The sequence below is a fragment of the Ictalurus punctatus genome, chromosome 8 (assembly GCF_001660625.3).
Source record: "Ictalurus punctatus breed USDA103 chromosome 8, Coco_2.0, whole genome shotgun sequence".
NCBI lineage: Eukaryota > Metazoa > Chordata > Actinopteri > Siluriformes > Ictaluridae > Ictalurus > Ictalurus punctatus.
In genome coordinates, this window is record NC_030423.2 from 15,801,096 (window position 1) to 15,825,948 (window position 24,853).

Here is a 24,853-nt window from a genome sequence, read left to right on the forward strand (position 1 = left end):
TTTTAATTTTTATGTGTGTGTGTGTATATATATATATATATATATATATATATATATATATATATATATATATATACATATATACATATATATATACATATATATATATATATATACACATATATATATTTATACTGATGGGAAAAAACAAGCTGTTTATTATTTACTGCAGAGAAAAAGTGACAGATTTGCTATTTGTTCAGATATTTCAAAACGCATCATATAAGGCAGGAAAATTAAAGGGACTATATACTATTCTGCTGACATTTCTAACACTCCAGCTTTACAAGCAGTGCTCCCAGTTTCTACTAATAATTTGGGTAAAAGAGTCTCCTGAGCCATTCAAAAAGAAAGACTGTGTTCTATACCACACCCCATTACTTATACAAAAGTTGAAGAGGTCCACAGTGTTGTAGCTGTTATTTTTATATTTGTCCCTGATTTCTGTTGTCAGTACCTTAAGGGCATGAATGGATATTTCTAGCAGTTCTTCATGGTAACATAGTTAGAGTCATGGAAATGTCCACTGACCACTTTTCATGGCCTTTATTGGATTAAGTGCTCATGTTATTCTTCAGACAGTGGATCTGTATCGATATCCCCTTCCCATTAGCTTGGATTAAGTTAGTAGCAAATTGACTGCTTTATCTGTGTCAGCCTGTCAGTTTGAGAGAGATGTCTTAACTTGCATGATTGTCTTTGAATAGGCTTCTTCCCCCTTTTGAACATCTCAACTAGCTTCTTTTTAGGTCTGGTTTTGAATATTGGATGTCCGTTTAGAAAATAACTGCATTTTTAATAACATAACCATAACCTCTTGTTTTGCTGTTTTCCTGGCACCCCCTACCCTTCAGATTTTCTCAATAAAAAGAAATAAACCAATAAACTGTCAAACCGTTATCACCCCTGTCAGCGTTCTGAGCCAGGAACAAAGTCATTTCACAACATGGAAAAAAAATACAATACCAGAGAAAATCAAAAGAGAGACAGAGGTAATGGGAATAGTAAGAACCTATAATCTGAATTACAAACAAAAAACATTGTTTTTGTTGTTTTTGTCATAGCAGATGTTGACAACAAATGAAAGGCACCCATTTTCCTTTGCTCATACACAGTACAGGTAGTAACGTTATAACTATACACACCTGGTTCCTCAGGATAACATTATCTTAATGCTACTGTTATGGTCCTTTAACATGACTTAGCTCAAGGAAATAAACAGGTATGAAAAAAATATAAAAGTTCCCAAAACCTTCAACGTTAAATAAAATCAATACCAAGGCTGGTATCTCTGGCACTTATATGTTGTTCTGGATTATTTTTTCCCCCAAGGGAATCATCGTCCCAAATTGTAACGGTTTACAGATAGACTGGAAACAGACCAAAGGAGGCACAAAGGGTACATTGGACTAGGGGTGTGCCATTTGAAAACCTGTTTTATGACTATGTATATGAAAATGAGGCCTTTTGGTAATCATGTTTCATATAAATTATGTGGTTAGGATGGGACAAGTAGCATAACCCTAATAAATCAATGAAAATATTAAAAGCCTCTCGGACGATGCACTGGTTTTGCATCTACCTTGAATGGTTTGGGACACAATTTGGTTTTCAGTGGTTTCACTGGATTTGCAGACAATTTGGATTTCATGGACTGTTTCTACAAACTGTTTATGTAACTGTTAATTAACTGTTTAATTTGATATGTTTAAAACACACATTTTAAAGTTATGAGATTATTATGGATATAGATGACATATAGACTACTTCAGAGTTGGCACACCCCTACTTTGGAACCTAAGACAATGAACAAAGCCCTACTCAGCTACTTTGTCTTAAAGATAGTGGCCAGAAAAGATAGGGGACATTAAATAGACTATCACGTATAAGCATAATCTATATCTGGTATTCCACCTTCTCTGTATCCACGGTTGGTTCCATAGCTTGGATTTGCTGTGTGGTTTAGGGTGCTCCTGTAAAGGGTTGTATTATTTGAGGGGAAAATTGTATGAATGTATGTCATGTCCTCAACTTTTGCCTTTGGCTGTAGGGGCTGTTGGGCCGCCAGTGGTGTCATCTGGAAACCAGGTGTTCCGATCTCTAAGATCGACGTGTCCTTAATGGTACCAGATTCTACATAGTCATCATAATGCTTGACAGCACTACGGGACGCAACATCACGCGCATAGACAGTATGATCATCAGCTGTAAGATATCCTGCCCGATGTCCATACCAGCAGAAAATCCCAAAAATTAAGAACAGGGAAACACATGCAGTCACCCCTCCTATAATCCCTGCAAGGGGTAAGACAGTTAATTCATCTGTACCTTGATCACCCTGACCTTGGTCAGCACTAGGCTGAATCTGAAGATCTGCTGTCTCTGTTCTGGCACAAGCAGGGTGTTCATGCTCTGAGTCAGTGTTCAAATTCAACCCCCCTGTTCCTGTAAATGGTGTCCTTCTTCCTTTACTGACAACAAGAGGCACCACACAGATAATATAACTTGACCGTGGTTGTAACTGGGTGAGTAAATACTCTCGGCGGTCTCCAGGGACGAGTGTCTCTGTAATAGATCCCATGGCTGGGTTACTGCTTAGTCTTAACCAGGATAGCCTGAATGCTGAGGCTGGTTGAGCAGCCTGCCACGTAATATGGGCTGTCTCTGGAGTTAAAGGCTTTACACTGATCAACAAAGTTTTGCCAACATCCTCACTTTCCCCCTCTGCAGAATTGTCCTGTCTCAAGTCAGGGTATCTGTGTATGGGTCGCCTGGACTTGAGTGTGAAGAGAGAACCCTGGGGAAGTGTGAGGGTTGTTGTGGTTGGGGTTTCAGTTGGAGAATCCCCTTTATCTCTTTTAGGTCCATCAGCTCCCCCTGCTCCTGCAACTCCTCCAACTCCTCCAGGTCCATCTACAGCTGCCTCACATTGCTCCATTTGACTTGTGAGGTCCCTAAGTGATTTGCCCCTGACTTTTTCTGGTCCATGGCATGTTAGACCCCTTACTGTTACTGACGAACCTCGGACATGCAACCAATCGTGGAGCCAGCGTAGGTTGCAGCCACAATACCAGGGATTACCACGCAGAAGTAGCTGTGAGATGCTGTCCAAGTCCCTGAACAAACCCCTAGGAAGGGTTGTAAGGTTGTTGCCTGACAAATCAAGCTTCTGCAGCCTGTGCATACCATCCAGTGAACCTCTTGGCATGTGAGTCATAGCATTTTCCTGTAGGTATAGTCGAAGAAGGTGCATGCTAGGTAGGTTTAAAGGTGGTGACTGAAGAGAGTTGCGTACCAGAGAGAGCTCTGTTAAATTAGACAGTCGTGAAAATGTGTCATCGGCTATACGTTGATTTGCCAACAAGTTCCCGTCGAGAAAAAGACGTCTTAGTGAGGTAAGTCCCCTGAATGCATGTGTTGGAATTGTAGAAATTCGATTGTCATCTAATCTGAGCTCCTCTAGTGATGATGGCAACCCTGATGGTATACTTGAAAGGTGGTTGCGTGACAAGAAAAGAAGTCGTAGTCTGGGATTATTTGCAAAGGCTTTGTCTTCAATGCTTACGGTAGAAATTGAATTATCATCCATGTGGAGCTTCTCCAGCAAGGGTAAACGTGCGAGAGCTGCACGAGGCAAAGTTCGTATGTTGTTGTCCTGAAGGTGGAGTTCACGTAGTGATGGAGGCAGATGTGTTGGAAAGTCATCAAGTTCATTGTCATAGAGATAAACTACTTGAACAGTCATTCGCCGTTCTAAGGAGGTTGGTAGGCCAGCATTATCAATACGATTATTTTGTAAATAGAGCACAGCTGCTGTTAACGGTAAAGGTGGTATGATGCTCAGTCCACGGTCATTGCAGTAAATAAAGCCATCATCACATCTACATGCTGATGGACATGGAACATCACCCTGAAGCTCTGCCTCCCCAAGTGCTGCCTCGGTGATGGCAGCTGTTGCTGCTGCAAATTCCAGCACTTCCACCAATAAAGTCAGGCAAAGGAGAAGCAGGAACAGCCAGTCCCTGAGCTCAATCACACTTTCAGTTGCCATGGTCTTTCAATATCCTGCAAACTGCTCAACTCTGCTAGTGGTGGGAATTGGAGTGGAACTTTTTTTTCCTGCTGCCACTTTTTGGACCTGTGAAAAAATAAAGAGAAAGGTGAACAAACTCTACAGATGTTAGTGACAGCTTCAGTTACACTACTGTAGACCCACCTTGTATCACTGAATTGTACACTACTTTAATAACTCTTGCACATTTTCATTACCTTTTTGTTTTATGAATACATACAGTTGCAATCAAAATTATTCAACCCCCATTGTAAATCAGATTTATTGTCAGCTATTTGCAATGAACAAATCAAACAAAAGCAATTGAAATAGTTCAACACAATGAATACTTCAAGTGGTTTCCCCAAATTCGACTGAAAATGCAACTTATAATGATTTCTCGTCTCATAATTATTCAACCCCCTGAATAAAATCCCTCACAACAGCACAAATATGCAAAACAGGTGTTGTATCAAATCACACCTGATGCAACTAATCAAGGGCTTCATTAGTTGCACAAGGTGTGCTTGAGCTGGAACACATGAAATACCTGAACTGGCTAGGGGAAAAAATGTATGAAATACCTGGACAAGGCAGAAAAAGAAAGTAATCAAAGGCTGCAACCAGATTTCTGAGAAGGCAGGTTGTGAAAAACCCTCGAGTGATTGCAAAAGCCCTGCAGCAAGACTTGGTGGCAACAGGCACTGAGGTTTCAGTGAGCACAGTAAGGCGCGTACTAAACGCAGAAGGTTTCCATGCCAAAACTCCAAGACGTACACCACTAATGACTCAAAAGCACAAGAAAGGTCGGCTCAAAATCATATAAATAAGCCCCAGAAGTTTTGGGATTCTGTTTTATGGAGCGATGAAACAAAACCAGAATGGTGGTGGCTCGGTGATGCTCTGGGGCTGCTTTGCATCCTCTGGCACTGGAAACCTGCAGCGTGTGGAAGGCAAGATGGATTCATTGAAGTATCAGGAAATCCTAGGAGAAACCATCATGCCATCTGTGAGGAAGCTGAAGCTTGGGCGTCACTGGACATTCCAACAGGACAAGGATCCCAAGCATACCTCAAATTCCACCAAGGCTTGGTTGCAGAAATCGTACTGAAAGATTCTACAGGGCCATCACAGTCACCTGACTTGAACCCCATAGAAAATGTCTGGTGGGATTTGAAGAAGGCGGTTGCAGCATACAAACCCAAGAATATTACTGAACTGGAGGCCGTTGCTCATGAGTAATGGGCTAAGATTCCTCAGGAACGCTGCCAGAAGCTATGCATCTCGTATGCAGCAGGTCATAACAGCAGGAAGGTGCTCCACTAAGTACTAAAGTAGCTTGCCATGAAGGGGTTGAATAATTTTGAAACTGGAGAAATCATAATAAGTTGCATTTTCAGTTAAATTTGGGGAAACCACTTGAAGCATTTGTTGTGTTGATCTATTTCAATTGCATTTGTTTGATTTGTTCATCGCAAACAGCTGAAAGTCTGTACATTTTGACAATAAACCTGATTTGCAATGAGGGTTGAATAATTTTGATTGCAACTGTATAAAGAAAAAATCAGTTTAAATTTAGTCTGACATTTGAAAAATCCAAACTGCATTCCATGGCAACTTTAATTTGCAGCTTAATTTGCATTTGGGATTTAGGGGGAAACCACAGATGTTTGATACAAATTATGCCAGTCTTTAGAAACTGTTTCTCAGCAGTAATTGTTTCCAAAATAAGTTGAATTATTCAAAGACACATCCTGGTCTCCCTAAGAAAGATAAAGGGAAATGGGGAGGGAATAGCACTTGCAGTTAAGATGGAAATTAAGATGAAAATGTGGCCAGGAAAAGTGACAGTCACAGAAACTATTTTTTGTATTTAAGACACCAGTGACAACATTCCTGCCTGCCTATAACAAACATGCGAAAACTGTTTCAGGAAAGTGGAGATTCAATTGCACTTTCACCATGACTGATATCTGGTCATTTAAGGAAGGCACTTGACGACAATAAAATTAAATAAACAGAAAAAATATTGTACAACAGTTTGCACCTCTATAACCTCTTGATTACTGGTGGCTCATTAATCAGTGGATCTGTTGCTAACATTTTTTTTGACAAACCATGAGTTAATGAATGCCTTGAGAAATGTAATATGTGATGGATAATCAGTAAAGCAATATGTAAATGGTAAAAAAAAAAAAAAAATACAGTGAGAAAATAAATGATTTTTTTCATCATTTAATAACCAAGACATAAATTAATTCTTTATTTACTTGTCAAATGCTTTTCACAGATAATCATTTCACAGATAATATGCAGAAGAAAAAGGGAGGTGTGTAGGCGTATCACCAGTTGGCTGATCTTAGGTTAAACTGGTTGTACACAACAGGATTTTTCTGACAAATTGACCAAATCGGAAGCTAATTTCAACAGCTGATCAGGTGGTGTAAAAGTGGTAAATAAGTCGATCTTGGATGACTGACATTGGCAATAGCCGTTGACAAAGAAACAATTGTAACAAAATGCGATAAAGCTCCAGGACTGATCATTCTTATTCACGATTACAACTTACATGTTGACACTAAATCCCATTAGCTATATTTTAGTGCACAGTTCCTGTGTCTGTTTTGTGATTATCATTATTTGGTAATTGTTATTTTTAAGGTTTTATTGTTACACTCAGTATACTTAATGATGATATTGATATTACATGCATTCCGACCATGTATGCGTTTTATTGCACAGATAAGCCAAAAATGAAACTCATAAATAAGGAAACTGCTGGTGGAATTTGTGTATGCTCAGTTTACAGTCAGATTTAACCGTATATAAGTTTGATGACCAATATGTCATTTTCCATTACGTGATTACCAGATTGCAATTTGGGATTTTGTTGATTTTTGTTGTCTATACGTTGCTTAAAAGACCTATTTATGTCTGATCCTCTACTATGTGGACCCTTAAGACATAAACTAATTCTGTAAATTGAATTCTGTAAGTTCACATGTGAGATCCTCACCATTTTTTGAAATCTGTTTCAGTCATGAAGTGACTGTACAGCTTTAGCCTTACTTATTTTTTACTGTTTTAAATTTTAGTCTTTAAAGCCAACATTCTGCTTGTCTGAACTAAGTCAGAATTGATTGATAATGAAAAGCTGTAAATTCAACTAGCCTTCACCAATGACAGCCTTTGTAAACACTTCTGTAGTGAAATGATTGACAGCAGTACAGGTCCTCTGTCCTTGTACAATTGATAAATAACTGAAAATCATGTAACTGAAAACGTAAAAAAACAAACAAAAATGTGATTAGCAACCACTTTGTAATCAAATACATAAGAACAATAGAAAACCATTAAATAAAAATAAATAAAAGTAAATAAATAAGTTATATCATAATTTTTATTCATCAGCTTTTGTTAAGTTCATTTTTTAAAACTAATTTATTTCTGGTTTTCTTTAGCTAGTTAATGTCCAAATGTGTGCATAATTGATCATTTCTTAATTTATTGATTCATTAATTTGTCAATTAATTTATAAACAGTTTATCATTTAATGAGTGGAACTAAGTTTGAGATCAACAATAGCCTTGATCCAAATTCAGCCTGTGTCAAAGCCTTATCACAGGTTTTGCTGGAAGTTTGCTGCCACAAAAGTGACACAACACCTGTTTGTATTCTTACATGTTTTGAGCGCAAAGGTGTGTGAGTTTTCTGCTGGGGCCTCATTCTTTTTTGCTGCCTGCTCTCTCGTGGGGGAGCAGTCGGGCTTGTTTGTGTTGTTGGCCAGGCCAGATGGGAGTTGGTTAGCTGCCCCTCGGCTGCACACATTGTTGCCTCAGGCAGCAACTGCATGCAAAACAAGCCCTTGAACAGAGCTAGCTCACATGCAAAACTGATTGAGTTGGTTTTCACAGATAGGTGAAGAGTAAGATTAGTAGTGAGAAATAATTTTGCATATTGTTTGCTATGCTTATTGACGGCAATTCGTAACAGGTGTAAGGGAGGTCTTTTAAAGAAACTGATTTACCAAACAAATCGATTTTCTTTTATATTTAGAAAATTAATTTTCTTCAAATCAGCTCCAGAGACATCATTGCCACTTAAAAATGAAGCAGTACATAAAGAACATTCACCATTTATGACTGTCACTGGTCATAAAAAGAGGTACTTTTGCAGAAAATGGGGAGCAATTTAAATGTCATATTTAATTGTTTGCTTAGTGTGTATACATGTGGATATTTTTAGAGTAAAATCAACTGTCTTCTCTCCTGGCTCATGTCTTTGTGTTTGAGCAGGAGGATGAACAGAGGATGAATTAGTTACCATCTTTTGGAATATGTGTGTGTGTGTGTGTATGTATATATATATATATATATATATATATATATATATATATATATATATATATATGTAGAGAGAGAGAGAGAAAGACACACGTATGCCGTGTATGTGTGCGTGTTATTTAACATTGCAATCACGGCTTTGTAGACAGATATTGTACTCCATATTCTTAATGAATACAGTTCACAAATGCAAACACAATAGCACAGTTACACTCTTGCTTATCCACCTTTATTTCCAGCTCATTTCCTTTTTCCCTACATTTAAATGGTTTAATCACTGGTCATTTTCTTAACTGGCCCTTTCCCCCCCCTATCTCTACAGATGTCTGTAGTATTTTTTAATGTTCTCTTTTCTACTTATTTGTTTTTGTTTTAATATATAAAATATTAGCGGTTACGTTGTCTTGAATTGTTCATAGGTCTTTGTCCTCTACTGTTTCAGGTCTTAAATGACTGTTCCAGCAATTTCATCTTGTTTTATGTAACATTCTATCTAAAAGACTAAAATTGTAATAGTCACATACAAAACTGTTATAGTCACATGAAAAATATATCTTACCTTCTTGAGTGAATTTGGTGGTACTTTTTTTACTGTTTTTTCCTTAGATGTAGCGCGTGAGTGAGTGTCTGTGTGTGTACCACTGCGGATGGATCAGACTGTTCAATAACCTTCAGTCTTGTTGGATTTCCAGTTACTTCAGTGAATGATGGCCCTCACAGCCATTACTGGTAGGATTCTTGTCAAATATAGGCACAGAGACAAGGGTAACTCCATCCAGAAAAAAAAATTCCAGTCTTAAAAAGTCAAAGCAGTCACTGTTTGTCACCACACCCAAAATCAAAAGAACTTGTAGCTGACGTTTTGAGTTGAAGTCTCAGTTCATCCAGAGGCGTTGTCATAATTCTGATTGTATATCACATGGTGATGGATGGAACTGCTGCTTGCATCACTTTTGAGACGCCATCACCTGTTGGGAACACAGAAGTCACAACGGTGAATGAATGCATTTATATTCTAACTGCAGTGTTTTCAAATCCCCACATCCTCGGAAAAAAGTCTTGACAAAATGGCAGCTTTGAAAACTTGGGAGTGAAAGGAATTCAGCATACAGAATTAAGTGGAAAATCTCTTTTACAGATGGCTCTAAGCTACAGCCCAAACACAAAATTGATACTAACTGGGTCACTTTGCTGACAGGGCTGAAGAACTGGATGGCATTATGCAGTTATTATCGCCACACAGTTTGCCTCATTATGCAACAGCAAAACAAAAGACTTGCTTTCCTTCATAACATTTACAGATGCCTCAGTAATTTCATGGCATGAGTCTAAAGTTGTAGTTTGTAGATATTTGATTGTTTTGTGTTCATGTTTACCACAATGGCCATTACGGGACCCTGAGTTTTACACTGGTGACTATTATCTTTCATTGCAACACTATGATGTATTTCCCAATCCTAACATGTGGCTTTGTTGTGGAAGAGTTTGTATTTTTTAAAGTCTCTCCCAGGGCCCATTGACTCCCAATCTAATGGATCTTATACACATCAATCAGAGATGCAGTGTTCAAAAACAATATTCCTGACATACAGGACACATTGTGGGCAATACAGAGCGAGCCAGGTGGAAATGCATCACTGGAGAGCTGTACTGACCTGCGTGGGGAGACGGTACATTTCCATCTCAGAGTTAATTCAAATAGAATGATTCACTGTAGTAATAAGGAATGTGTGGGTTAATTAAAATCAATTATGGATTTGGGGATTTTTAGTGAACACATGCTGGTTGTTGGTGCACAGAGGAGGAGCAGAACGATAGATTGATATTGATAGATTCATAGATAGATATAAATGGATATCAAAAATTGATAAACTTCTAAATCTGAGATGCATTTCCTGCTGTCCTGAGCTCAGAGCTTACTGTTTTGCATTCCTTTTTTCTACTCATTATACTCTGCCCTACACTTCTAGTCTCTCTTCTGCCTTTCTCACATCTTTTTGTGCTTATTCTCTCTTTCGTTAAAGCTTGCCCCCTCTACATCCCTTTTATTAAGAGATAGTGATAGTGTTGCTAGAATGTGATGATCAGATTTGATGGAAGTTGGTCACAGCTGCTGCTGCTGCTCTGACTCTGAGCCTGATTGTATGTACCTACATGAGAGTGTCACTGCATTCAGCTTGTATTACTCCATGCTTACTGCTGTTAATGGCAGCAGGCAATATTTTATATACTTGGGCCCTGGTGCATGGCCTCACAGTCCTTGTTTGCGCTTGTTGTAAGGTGTCCCGTTTCTCATTTTAGACTTCAAAAGCATGCTCAGGTGTGCCCACTGTGTGCATTTATTGCACCTTTTGGAGAATTGTGTATTGAACCGGACTTAACCGCAGTCTCAGCACCAATCTATTACCCAAAACCCTTTGCAATTACTGTAGCTGGATTTTTTGAGAGCAAGGCTTGGTGCACACAGCAATATTCAAGCCAACAATGTGAAGAAAGATATACAAATAAAGTTAGTCCTAAAGTGAATTTCATCATTAATATACTTTGGTGGATTAGTGTAATATAATTTGGTATAACAAGGATTAGTGAAACAGCTTATGTGAAACAAATCAGGTAAAATAACTCATTAAACTGAGTGTTTATAGCCTATACATCGTTTTATTTGGAGATGCAGCATGCAGCTTATTTTGCTATGGTATATCGTTAAAGTTTGTCATTGTGGTCTTATGCAATTTGCCTCTTTGTTGAAGGGCTTATGAACTTTGTTCATCCCCAAATGGAAAATGAAGTTTAAAAATGAACTGGACATAACCATTTTTTAATGTTTTGTATATTAGCATTTAAATAATCACTGTGTACTCTCTATTGGTATCACCGAATGGTGAGCCATGGTGAACACCACCAAATTGTAATGAGGTCTTGGGGACTGTCCCAGATTTTCCCTTGTGTGCTTGATTACTTGTACACTTGTCCACACTTCAATGACATCACCAAAGTGTGGACTTGGAAGAGAACCTCAGGGCTTACAGCACCATTTGGGACAGGGCCATATAATAAAGCTTTGTTCACTCTCAGTAGTGAAAACTATTCTCTAGAAAATTGTAAATGGAAAAGGTGTGTGTGTGGAAACCATTTAACCAACCTGTGCACGTAACCCTCCCCATCTCTGCCTTTCAGTTTCTCATTTAGTGACTGAGGGAGTGAGAGAGTGAAAGTGAGGGAGCGCCAGATGGAGAAGGAAAGGGAAGAAGGAAGATTGATGAATCTTTTGCAATGAAATTTGTAGGCAAAAATTACCATTAGGCCAAGCAGGGTGTAATCCCAACACAGAGCTTGAATTCACCACATACACACACACACACGCTTGCACACTCTTTGTCTTAAGTTCATGAAGGAACATGAAATCTTAATGATCCCTCACACTGCTTTGTCATAAAATATTACTAAAGTACATCATTAAATAATTATTCTGCAGTAGATCTAGTTCATTATTAATTCAGGGCAGGACTTGATAAATGGTGTTGTCATACAGACCTATGTGAACAGTGTAAACAGACAGAGTAGTGTGTGTTCATATCTGATTAGTAGCACATGAGAATAGTAATAAAACACAACATTATTTACAGTGTATCCCTCAGGCTCTGGTACTGTAGATATAGTGCGTATGTATTGGGGGTAGTGGGCCAGACTTTGTGTGTGTGTGGGTGGGCGCATCTATCTGTCTCCCAGTCCTGCTTCAGAGATGGACACAGTGATGGTAGCGTGGTGGCCTCTGGACTGTTTAAGATATTTTTTTTGCCACTAATATCACTGTCACATTTCTCAAATCTGAAACACCCTGATGAAATCCTCTAAATCAGAACCATGAACTAATGAGGCTTCGGAGTTTCTATATCAAACCTGTCCTCAGGGTTCGGTCTAATTATGTACCATTCAGAAGAAGGCGAAAGAATGTAATTACTACACCAAAGTGTTTGGCCAGGTATTCTTCACAAAATACCTTGATGAGAGGCGTCTTGAAACCAAGCTTTTTTTTCCCCCTTCCGGCCTGGTGACAGCACAGATCTTAAACTGCCTGTGGCTCTGAATAGTAATTTGTGTGTGTGTGTGTGTGTGTGTGTGTGTGTGTGTGTATATGATCTGATGATAATTAACTAAAGGTAATCAAGAATAACTCGGCAATGGGAGGGAAAATCTGTGGGAGATGTACAGACACAGAAGGATGTGACCAGCCTCTCAACGCGGAGCCGCACACAGCAGCCTTTTTAGCATGAACAACCACAGACAGGGAGAGGGAGAGAGAGAGAGAGAAGGGCAGTGGAGGAGGACAGGGAAGGAGAGAACAGGAGAGTTGAGGGTAAAGGGTAAACAGGATAGAGAGAGCAGAGATACCATATTTAGGGGATTTTCCATCATGCCATTTTCTAAACAGTAGTCTTCTTCAAACTCCTCTTTTGAATATTCTCTCTCTCTCTCTCTCTCTCTCTCTCTCTCTCTCTCCACCATCCTGTATACACACAAGTACTACACACACTGATTCTTTTTCCTTCCTTGTTTTATTTATTTATTTATTAAATTGGCTCCCTTGAATTTGAGCCTTGCTTGATATAGTAGTATGTGAAATGAAACAAAAACTGAAGCCTGCGGTGCCTTTAAGGATGATCACATTATTGGCTCTAAACGTGATGGACAAGACATTTACATTCTCTTTCATAACAAGGTTGATTCTTAGGATTGATTTCTCTGTTGCCTGTTCTAGTTGCTGCCGGCTTGACATTTTTCGTGTTGCTTTTAGCAGTTTGGCTAAACTCAAACAAAGTTATGTTTGATTTGTTGAAGCAGGTGGGACCAGACTGTTCTTTTTTCATACTGTGCTTGATTTTGATCTCCAGTCTTTTCATAACAGACCTGTTGTATTTATCTCTATGTGTGGGCTCTCACTGGTTGTAATTTAGCTCTGAAAAACATCCTGCTAGGAGGTTTAATGCATACTTCACTGTGTGGCATTTTGGGAGTAGATTTGTCTGTAGTACCTGCAGTCAGAAAGATTCCTGCTGGAGACTTACTTTACTTTCAAATTTATATTCCAGAATTCCAGGAGAGAACTATATGAAGTGTGTGTTAGTGAAATATAGAGACAACTGCACGCACGCGCACACACACACACACACACACACACACACACACACACACACACACACACACACACACACACCTTGTATGCTTCATCTGGTGCATATTATTTTTATTTCACCTCCAGCTGAACCCTGAGGTCTGCTTTAGTAATAGAAACGGTAGATAAATATGAGCACTGCCTCACAACATTTGGACAAAAATAAGGTGCTGCTCAAATATAGCGATGTACATGATAGAGCTGCTAAAAAGATAATCACTACTATTTCAGCTTGATCACAAAATCATGATTATCATTTTATTATTAAGCCAACAGGTTTTTCTTTCATTTTCTGCATTATACGCCTGTATTCATTAATGCCTTGAATGAAAATTGTACTCCTCATTTGTTACATTAATTAACAGACCTTTGAAATGCTAAATATACACACAATTTATATAATATGAATAAATATAAATAATTATTCCCCATATAGTATACAACCAAATACGTAGTTCACACACAAACAGGGATTTCATAACTGAATGCACAAATCAATAAAAATATAACTTCAGCTGTTTACAGACTTTAGCTAGACTCAACAGTAGAGCAATCGATTGCTAATTATGAAATATCAAAGCCACAAATCATGTTCCTGTTTTAATATACAACCTTTTTTTTTTACTTGAAGATGACTGGTATAACTAATAGTCTAATAATTTCATTTAGACAGCCTGTTATAAGTTCTGATGTAAAATGTGTGTCTGTTCTTTTACACTGTAATATGATTAATGTAGGCAGGTATCTATGTTTAAAAATGCAGGAGCAGTTTTGTTGGACATAAATCAAAAGAAGTAAGCACTTGTCCTATCTGTACACAGGTGTGTGTGTGTGTGTGTGAAAAAGAGAGAGAGAGAGAGAGAGAGAGAGAGAGATGCCTTGTATATAGCAATTCAAATGGCTCTGAATCCAATCTCCTCACAGTTACACTCAGCCTAGAATAATTGTCACACTGTCAGACTATCTCCAGTTCAAAATCTCTTTTCCTCAAACGCTCACTCCCTTTTCCTCTCACTCGCTTTCGGTTCAGTCTTTCTTCCTTTTCTGTCAGTCTCTGCCTCTTTCACGCACACACATCTGAGATTTGCGCACCTTACACAGCACTGTATAAATGCAGCCTATTAAATTTGATGCAATGTTTTTTTTTTTTTCAAATAATTTATGCTTTACCTCTCCTGCAATTTCCCTTCTTTCCTCTTTTCACTTCCTCTCTCGCTCTCTTTCTCTCCATGTCTCTCACTCGCTCTCTCCTGCTCTCTAATGACCTGGCAAATGCTATAAACAGGAATCACATCCTGTCAACCCTATTCTAGTCTTTTCACCCCTCTTCCTCTTTTCTCCATTCATGTCACTTTAGGTGGATTATGTTTGAACTCATCTCCTGCTTTTATTTTTACTGTCTCTTCTGCATGCCATTTCAAAATGTTTTTGATTGGCGTTATGCTTGAACACTGACAATTGCTAGCAAAACCCAAGGTTATCAAAAAACCAAGGATCCTAATCATTTTAATCAACTCTATTTCTCTGCTGAGAAATAGCTCCACCTTGTTTTGTTTGTTTTTACGTTTCATCCCTTCCAAGCTCTCAGACTCACTTTCCCCCTTTTTCTTTCTCTGCTTCACTTGCTCTCTCTGTAGCTGTGTAAATGATGCAGTGTCTGGAAATAAACAGGCAATTTAAGCACTGGATTCTTCACAGCTTTCCACGCTCTGTCTTTTAGTACAGCGAGCACACACACCTTTTTTCTCTTTGCAGCAGTGCTCGTGAACGGCAGACACAAGTGCTCAGATAAACACACGAGCACAACACATGGACTCTAAGCAATGTAGAGAGATATGCCTACAGTGTCCCTACAGCGAAGATGTTGAAATTCTTTTCTGTTCCTTATTTACAATGAGAAACCCTATAGGTCATCACTTACCAGTGATGATCATCAATCCCTTCTTGGTTATCTACCGTTCTACAGAATTCACTTTAGTCCCTAATCCAACACACCAGCTCCAGATAATCAGTCGAGTGGATTAGCCGGATCAACTCAGCTGGATTAGAGCTGGAGCTAAATTCTGCAGGAAGCTAGATCTCCAGGAGAAGGTTAGAGATCACCATTTTACACACAGCACAACATGTCTCTGTTTATATAAAGCTGCCTTTTGCATTTAGGTCAGTGAACATAGTTGCCTAAATTCAGTTGGTAAATGTGCCCTGCTTAAAGATCATCATGTGGAACTGCCCATGTTCAACAAACAGCCTCTACTAAGCTGAACATGATTAGCCTTCCTCTGGGAGGCCTTTGCACTTTTTTATAGCTTAATTAGAGCCAAACTACTAGTCACCAAGCGGTCTGTGAGAGAGAGAGAGATGGTACATGTAAATTTGTGTGTTCCAGCCTACATTACAGTTAGTATCAGTTTGAGTTCACTGAGCACAAATGAAAAATTTCTTGTGCGAGCGTGTATGCACATACTGAGATTCACACAAAGTTGTGTAAAGACACTTCGAAGTGTTACTCCGCTTATACCACAGCAATTTGCCAAAGATTACGATTTTACAAAATGTAATAATGAACTCACACTTTTTACATTTACATTTATGGCATTTGAAAGGCACCCTTATCCAGAGTGACTTACAAATATCTAATTTATACAGCTGAGCAGTTGAGGGTTAAGGGCCTTGCCCAAGAGCCCAACAGTGGTAGCTTGGCAGTACTGGGGCTTAAACTCCTGACTTCCTGATCAGTAACCCAGCGCCTGTAACCACTGAGCCACCACTGCCCGACATTTTAATGGTTTATAGCTGCATTTAATGTTGTGGAAGATCCGCAAGACATGTTCGTTCCTGTTAACACATATAAACAGCTCTTCCCTCTTCAGCATCTCATCAGGATTCTCGCTTCAAGTTAATACGTTTTTGTCTTTTTAAATGCAGTTCGTCATTTTACAGAGAAACTAGAAAGCGTAAACTTCTCTGTCCTTAAAACTCTCCTGTGCTGGGAAATTTCCAAAACACTGTGACTGTTACAAAGTTCTGACTCCGAAACTTCCATAAAGGTTACATTCAGTGCGTTTACATGGACAACAATAATCCACTATTAACCTGATTAAGACAATACTGTGATTAAGAAGCTACCATGTAAACAGCAATTTTTAATTACCTTAATTTGATTAAGGTCATACTCGAAGTAAGCACTAATCGAATTAAGACATGTGGAGTACTCCTGTTTTAGTCGCATTATGGACGTGTATTACAGACATGTAAATATCTTAATCACATTATTAACGTTGTGTGGGAGTTTTCACCGCATTTTGCGACAGGACACGTACACACACGGCAGTGCTCAATATTTTACCGCGAACAAGAGAGTACGGCTGCGTCCCAAACCGCATACTTACTTGCTATAGGCCTGTAGTGGGGAAAAATACATGTATCTCGGCCACTATATAGTAGTTAAATATGCGGTTTGGGACGCAGCCCACGGCTTCAAGCAGTCGTCTATTTGGATGTACAGCATAACAAATAATTAACTGCACTTAAAGCGTTTGTAAAAAAATTTAATAAAAACGCCCAAAACTGTACACGGTGCCATAGCAAATACGAATTGTATGTTGATACGTGAAATTCTGGAGGTAATGATGTGTGCCGTTAATCTAATTATGTTCTATAACATGTAAAACGGGTACATGAAAGGAATATTCTAAAAGCAACTCATGTAAACACCTTAATCACATTATTATCTTACTTAGAGTAAGGTTAATAATTAGATTACTGCTGTCCATGTAAATGTAGTCACTGACATGTCCTAATAAAAAACTTCACCTTATCAATAACAAACACTTTTTTAAAAAATCCATTTATTATTAGATTATGTGGCGCATCTGCCATACAACGGTTAAAAAACATGACGTCTTTTATTAATAAATGCAAAATCTTAATTGTTGCCAAATTGTTGAGGTAGAAAAGGAATAAAGCACTACGGGGCATCCTGCTAATAGAAACAATTGATATCACTTTGTGTCGGGCCGCATCACACCAACCCAGCATTGATTATTTTCCTATAACAGTATGCCTTGTTGCATTTTATTCCTTACATAACTTCCGGATAACCAAAAACCACAAAATATTACACTGCTTGTTTAACAGGCCTTAACAAACCCTAACCGTGGCTTTTGTAAAACTACTATTAACATATTTATTAGTGGTAGACACATTCATCTGTCAATAATTAATTATACAGTGAATCTCAATACTCAACGTGAAAGAAGGGTGATAATATTGCTATTGTGCTAGATAAATTGTTTTTCTTGGAATATTATTAAAACTTTTGCTCTTGTTTCTTTTTGAACGTATTTTAGTACTATTAATTTTAATTTGTAAAAAACCATGCACTTTACACATTGTTTACATCGCAAATTTGTGTGTTCAACATCAGCAAAATGAAACATCGCGATACAAATCATGTATTAAAAAAACATCAGCTATCGTGATGCGACATTTATGATATATCACACATCCCTACTTAATACAAACAATATTATTATCTCAGACATATCCTTGGCTGTGTTTTTCATGTAAAATACTGCTTATTAGGGATTATGAGTATTATTTAAGCATCTTGATACCGGAACTCCTCTAGTGTTCATTTACTTAATCGAGTATTTAACAAGACACGTTAAATTTGTGCTTCTACGATTGTACGATTACGTAGGTATTTGTTTTGAATAAGCATGTGGTGTAGATCCACAGAGAATGTCGGCACACAAGCAGCTGATATTGCATCTGTACATCAAGTAAAATAGTGATTTCTAAACAGAGCTACATCTGGAAATACTTATAGCTATACCAGATAATTGTGTCCGAGTGGAGATATTTTTCTGCAGTGGGACTGGTCATTAACTGGTCTCAAACTTGCCTCACACATGAAGATGTGGACATGTTTATGTTCTGTTGTCCCATCCAGAGTGAATTCTCCCGCCTTGCACTCGGTGTTACCAGGATACTCTCCAGATACACTGCACCCTAACCAGAATAAAGAGCTTACTGAAGATGTATAAATAATATACTGTATATTTTATAATATTAACAAACAACATATTAGAGTTTGAGTTTAGTAAAACTATGAAAAAGTTGAGGCCCTGTATTTGGGCTCTAGTTAAATTAGTTGGAATTTTCCTTTTAGAGTTTCAGAGACGAGTTTCTTCAGGTCTAGATCTTTTTTTTTTTTTTGTTATATTGTTATTTGTAACAATATAAAATGTCCATCCATAATTCTTAATTCTACAGTATTTATATTTGAAGGAACATTTCTTAAAACCTGAACATGATTTACTAAATACTGTTGAAGTTAAACTTGTCCACCCTTTCAAAACAAAGTCACGCCATAAGACTACTTTGTGTGAAAAAAACAAATGTCCAAGGCCCTGACCAGGAGCTGATTTGCATGCAGGAACCACTTTTGCATGTGCTGAAGTCTTAAGGATTTTTTTGAGCTTTCACTTTTCCACAGCCATTTAAACACATTGAAGCAGTTCATAGGATAGGGTCTGGGATATTCCATAACAGCAATAATGCAGGAAAGTCTTTGAGCTGCAGTTCAGTGTCGTACGGCTGCTCTTTAGTACTCTCCGTGCTCATGAACAACACTGCCTTTCTGTTCACTGTCCACCACAAATGGCATTCACAGTCCAAAATCTGTGCACGACAGAAGAGCATTTGATTTGACTGAAATAAATCACTCTGTGACAATGAATAAAATGGCCACGTTGATTAATGAACGAGGCTGATGTACATCTCATGGTGTCTATGACAACCTCGGCCTGGCAGAAGATGAGACAGAACTGCTCATTGTTGTGCTGGAGTAGAGTCTTCTCTAGAGAGGTCTTTGTGTGTGTGTGTGTGTGTGTGTGTGTGTGTGTGTGTGTGAGAGAGAGTGTGTGTGCACACGCGTGCGTGGAACTGTATAAGATGTGTGTGCGCTCTTATACAGTTGTAATAGACACCGCTCTGTTTTAACACATTTCCACACACTCTTCCTGCAGTATTCATTAGGAGATAAAGGTTCATTTTAGAGATGGGATGATACCACTTTTTTTTAGTTCGATACCGATACTGAAACCTTGAGTATCAGCCGATATCGATACTCAGCCGTTTATTGTTTTTTTTTAACTACAGAGATTTAAAATGAAATTTTAAGGGAAGCAACTTAATTAAAAATATACAGGAAAAATAGATCGCTAAAATGCAGCTATTTCTATTCATAAACGTCACACAAATATAAATAAATATTATACAGTATAGATATGCTAAAATCAATCCTAACAAAAAAAATTTACAGCTCTAAAATATCAAATCTTTTTCAGGACAAAAAAGGGTCATTTAGTGTGAAGTATTTCCATACCGCTGATATGAGAGCAACTCCCACACATATGCTTTGCTGACTATCTCACTGTTTGTTGCTAACGTTAGGCCACATGGATACTGTTAACACTTGAATTACTTTAACCTGCTTCATTTTGTTGCGCTACAAGCAATTATCTGGTATTTCTGGCTGTATTTGTTACAGGATTGGATCTAATTCATTCTTTTTTACCCCTTTAATATCCCGTCCGCCATTTTTTGCTGGTATTGGCCCAATACTGATCCTGAGCATCGGATCAGTGCTGTATCTAATTAATTGTTTGAAACCATTATAAACCATTAATATTTTGACCAGGTTCTCCTTTGGTCCAGATTTCTAGATGTGCTCTAGTTTTAACCCACTGTGTAATCAGAGAGTCTCAATAAAATCTCTAAAGTCCAACTACATAATGGCAATTTAATTTGTGCTGCAGCTGTGTGTTTTTGCAAGCCTTAAATGCTTTTGTTTAAGTGTCAGCTTCAAGGCAAGCCAGCTCTTTCTCTGTGTGTGTGAGAGAGAGAGATTTCCACTGTAATCCGCACAGTATTGTGGCTGCAGTATTTTTATCATGCTGCTGAGCGCAGACTGACCCGTGACGCACACATCAGAATCGGTTCAGTCAGAATCGACGTGTGAATTAAACACAGCTGCAGCTGCTGACCGCAGAACAGATTATGAAGGCCAAGACTGTAAAATCCTTGACTGAGGCCATTCAATGTCAGTGGGTCTCTTTTGTACTCCAATTTCGGTGTGTATAGAGTGTGCACAGAGACTTCAGAATGGAGCGGAGGGGCTTACATTTTAAATTATGGGATCTTGTGGCTGGTCCTCAAGTGCTTCTTTAAAAAATGCTGCTTTTCAAAAAACAAAAAGCAGCAAAAGATTTCTTGTTGGTCTGCTAGTGTTGAGGTCAGGTTTAGAATAAAATGATTTAGATATGTTTATATATACACGTCAACGGAAGTACCTCATAGTATGTTTGTGTTAAGAAAAAGGCATGGTATGGATTTCCTCCAGTTTCTGTCTCTCTCAAACTATTGCCTTAAATAGAGTTGAGCAGATTTGCTGTAATTGGGCTTCAAGTAATCGAGAAATCACATTTGCACAGTAGAAAGGCTTAGTAGTGTACAATAGCAGTTTAAAGGATTCCTGATACTTTGACAAATCAGTATTTCAAAAGTCGCACTTTATTACAACAGTGAGATCACGCACATAAATAAAGCTGACACTCAAGTGCAGAAACATGTGTGAATGTCCGTGAAGGCTCGTGTGCATGTGATCGTATGTGTGTGATGTTTTTCTCCGTGGTCCAATACGGAGTGGTTTCATGCGGAGTAGACTGTGTTACACACTCTTCCGACTGTGCTGGCATGGCTGGAAGCTCATGCTGGCGAGTCTACAAAAACCCCACTGTTTTCTGGCTGTCACCAACAGGGCAGGAAGAAAGAGGAGAGACGATGGAAAGCGATGAAAGATAGCGGCGTTATCACCATGCACGCACACACACACTCGCACTTTTGCAATCGTCACCTGCCACCACACATTGGGAACATTTCCATCTGTATGTGATCTGATGTGTCTGTAAATCATCCTCGGCTCAACGTGGACCTCTGTAAGTTTTCAAGTGCACTGTCAGCCTCTCAAATGTTCATATTTATCTCCGCAAAAGTGATCATTAGCTGCTAAAAAGGAGGAAAATGACCTGGGGACAGTAGCACGTTTAGTCTTCAGGTAGCGGTATGCTCCTTTATACAAGAGATGCAGAGGGACAATAACCATAAATCAGAAAATATACACTAGACATCTTATTATAGTGAATTACGAATTTAAAACATTTTGACAGTCAGGATATTTCCTGAACATGTCTTTTAACCAAAGCAAGCATGCACACACACTCGCGTATTTGCAGTCATCACCTGCTACCACTCATTGTGATCATTTCCATCTGTACGTGCTCTCACACAGTGTATGTGCATCTGCAGATCATCTTCACCCCAACACCTCTGTAAGGTTCTTGGTGCACTGTCTATCCTTCAAATGCTTGTATTTATCTCTGTAAAGGTGATCAATAAATGAAAAGGCTTCATTTTTACGACCTTTTTTAAGTACCTGTAGATACTTGAGCTTTGAACAAAACCCATGACTCCTTTATACTACAGATGCTGAAGGACACTACGCTAAACATTACTACGGAATTAAATATACATTATAGCGTCCATTTTAGGGTTTTAATTTTAATAATCATTTATTGATAGTGTCTATTAACCAAGGCGCTCCCTAAGGTGTGTTTGTGTTGTTACTACACTGTGCACTCTCAGAAATAAAAGGTACTAAACCGTACTTTTCTTTGTCACTAGGGTGGTACCATTAATGGGTACATCTATTGTACCTTTAGTGTATATCTTTATGCCTTTACATTTTTAAGACACATCTTGTTGACCACTAATGTACGTTTTTATATCTGATTAGAGGTACAGTACACCATATGCACCTTCAGAGGTATAAGTTACACAGTAAAGGCACCACCACAGCGACAAGAAAAAGTACAGAGCGTGTATAGCTCTGTAACAGGTTGGGAAGACTCCGACGCCGTAACACGCCAAAACACACCAAAACAACTCGACATGTTTCGTATACGAAACGCTTTTATTTGGGCAACACGTCCACTTAGTTACCTCTAAAATGTCTGAGAAGAATGTTTGGCTCTTAGTAAGTTAATAATAGTAAGTTACTTAGCCTCGACTATTTAATACACTTAAATACCCGATATTTACATTTTATCAGACTACCTTATTTTCACTGCCTGAATTTTTAAAAAAAAAAACGTTTTTTCATTCAAGTCAAACCCGTTTAGTCGTCTACAGTGTAATAAAATGATCCCGCTTCCTCTCGTCAGACGTTTCTGAGAGTAAGAAAACAAGCCGGTTAAAACTGGTAACGTTAGACGACAAAAAAAAAAAAAACCCTCTAAACGCTACCTACCTGTGTCTCAGTCATCCGCATTTCTCTCCTTGTGGCTTCGTTCTCTCAGGAGTTAATGAATAACGACCTCGCTTTCCGTTAAAAGCCGTTAAAACGCTTGTGGCACGCGCCGGTCGGTTGTGAGTGCTGCGCGCACAGCCTCTCGCGCTCTGCTCTCTCTGTCACACAAACGGCGCGCTCGGCTCCGCGCGCGCGCGCGCGCTCCACCCCTCTAGCCCCTCAACGGACTCGAACCGTTTTGTGGGCCAATAGAAAAAAAATACATTTGTAACATTAGAGACAGCGTCTTAGCGATATGATTTGTTATTAAAATAAAGAATAGGAAGAAGTTAAACAGTGGTCTACGGTTGTCATGTTGCACAAGGGAGACCCTTATAACATAAATTGGGGTTTGTTATTAGTTTATTTTGCAGGGACACGGTAAATGTAGTCATCTCCTTGACCCATATGCAGAGGACAGGGCCACTTCATCCTGCACACAAAGGCAACATGTGTCAGCCACCATTTTCACACATTCCATGTGAAGGTGTCCATGCGCTCCATGTGAAATAGTGTAGATGCATTCCAAGTGAAATAATGTCCACTCATTCCACGTGAGTGTCCAAGCATTCCAAGTGAAAGTGTCCACACATTCCAAGTGAAAGTGTACATGCATTCAAATTGAAAGTGTCCATGCATTCCAAGTGAGTGTTCATGCATTCCAAGTCAAAGTGTCTATGCATTCCAAGTCAAAGTGTCTATGCATTCCAAGTGAAAATGTCCATGCATTCCAAGAGAAAGTGTTCCTGCATTGTAAGTGAAAGTGTATCCATGCACTCCATGTGAAAGTGTATCCACACATTCCAAGTGAAAGTGTCCACGCTTTATAATTGAAAGTGTCCACGCACTCCATGTGAAAGTGTATCTACACATTCTACCTGAAAGTTCTCATGCATTCCACGTGAAAGAGTGTCCATGCAGCCCACATGACAGAATGGCTATGCATTGAAACTGAGTGCCTAGACTCTCGAAAACACTAACTAAACTAAAACTAAAAACTAAACTACTATTTCTTGTCAGTGAGGGTATACTAAAGATACCCTTATCTTTAGTACTTTTAATGTGTGTCTTTCACCTGGAAACATGAGTATATTGTACCTAAAAAAGATTTTACATGCATAATAATATTTTAGTGTAAAATTGTAAAGGTACACTAGCCTATATGCACCTTTCTAGGTAAGATAGATACTAACAGTATAAGGTGTGGTTGATTGTATCACTCCAGCAACAAGGAATGGTACAGTTTAGTACCTTTTTTTCTGGGACTGTAAGGAGAAGCAGTTCAGAGAGCAGCCTATAATATAACCACAACATGGATGTTTATTCTGTTTGCATTTAGCTTTACCACTCATTTTCACTGTGCATAGATTTTAGATCTTTGGCACTTGTCCTCTCTGCTCTTTCTTAATTGAATGCTCCACCTTTGAGTTTGTATACCTTTTTGAACCCGTGCATATTTCTCCTTTGACTCAAAATATACATTCGTTAGCAGACACTGTGTACGTGGGTGCAATTTGCACAAAAAAACAGTCAGACAATGGATCTGTGCCTCAGAAGGTGCCAGGCCTTTTTTGCAGGCTAAGGGAGGCATAAGACTGGCCACCACAGTTGCCACCAACTCATACGCCTCAGAGGTCTATTACTCCCTTGCCGTTATATCTAGCTCATCTTGATTTAAATGTAGTGCATGTTGATTTAAAGCTTCGGCAGAGGATGTGTTTGGTATTTGGAGGAATTCAGTCCGTGTAATATTTGAAACTACAAAGAAACTATGGATATAATACAGATGTTAAAATGCATGTAAGGGGCTCTGGTTGTTTCCACCTAGCATGGCATGCAGTAGTATCTCAAATCATGTGTCAAACTAATCACAC

General features: G+C 38.7%; 2 protein-coding genes across 4 annotated transcripts in view; one reads left to right on the forward strand and one right to left on the reverse strand.

Moving 5' to 3' along the window:
* Window positions 1-24,853, forward strand: part of macrod1 (mono-ADP ribosylhydrolase 1) — an 88,247-nt gene that overhangs the window by 15,569 nt on the left and 47,825 nt on the right. The window lies entirely within an intron of this gene.
* Window positions 141-23,338, reverse strand: flrt1b (fibronectin leucine rich transmembrane protein 1b). The gene is made up of 3 exons (XM_017474797.3): window positions 22,941-23,338; window positions 8,954-9,362; window positions 141-4,138 (listed from the first exon to the last, which is right to left on the reverse strand). The coding sequence occupies exon 3, from the start codon at window positions 4,049-4,051 to the stop codon at window positions 1,880-1,882; it is 2,172 nt and encodes a 723-aa protein (XP_017330286.1). The 5' UTR covers window positions 4,052-4,138; window positions 8,954-9,362; window positions 22,941-23,338; the 3' UTR covers window positions 141-1,879.

Coding starts and splice junctions, on each gene's coding strand:
- flrt1b (XM_017474797.3), bottom strand. CDS start 4,051: ATGGCAACTGAAAGTGTGATTGAGCTCAGGGACTGGCTGTTCCTGCTT.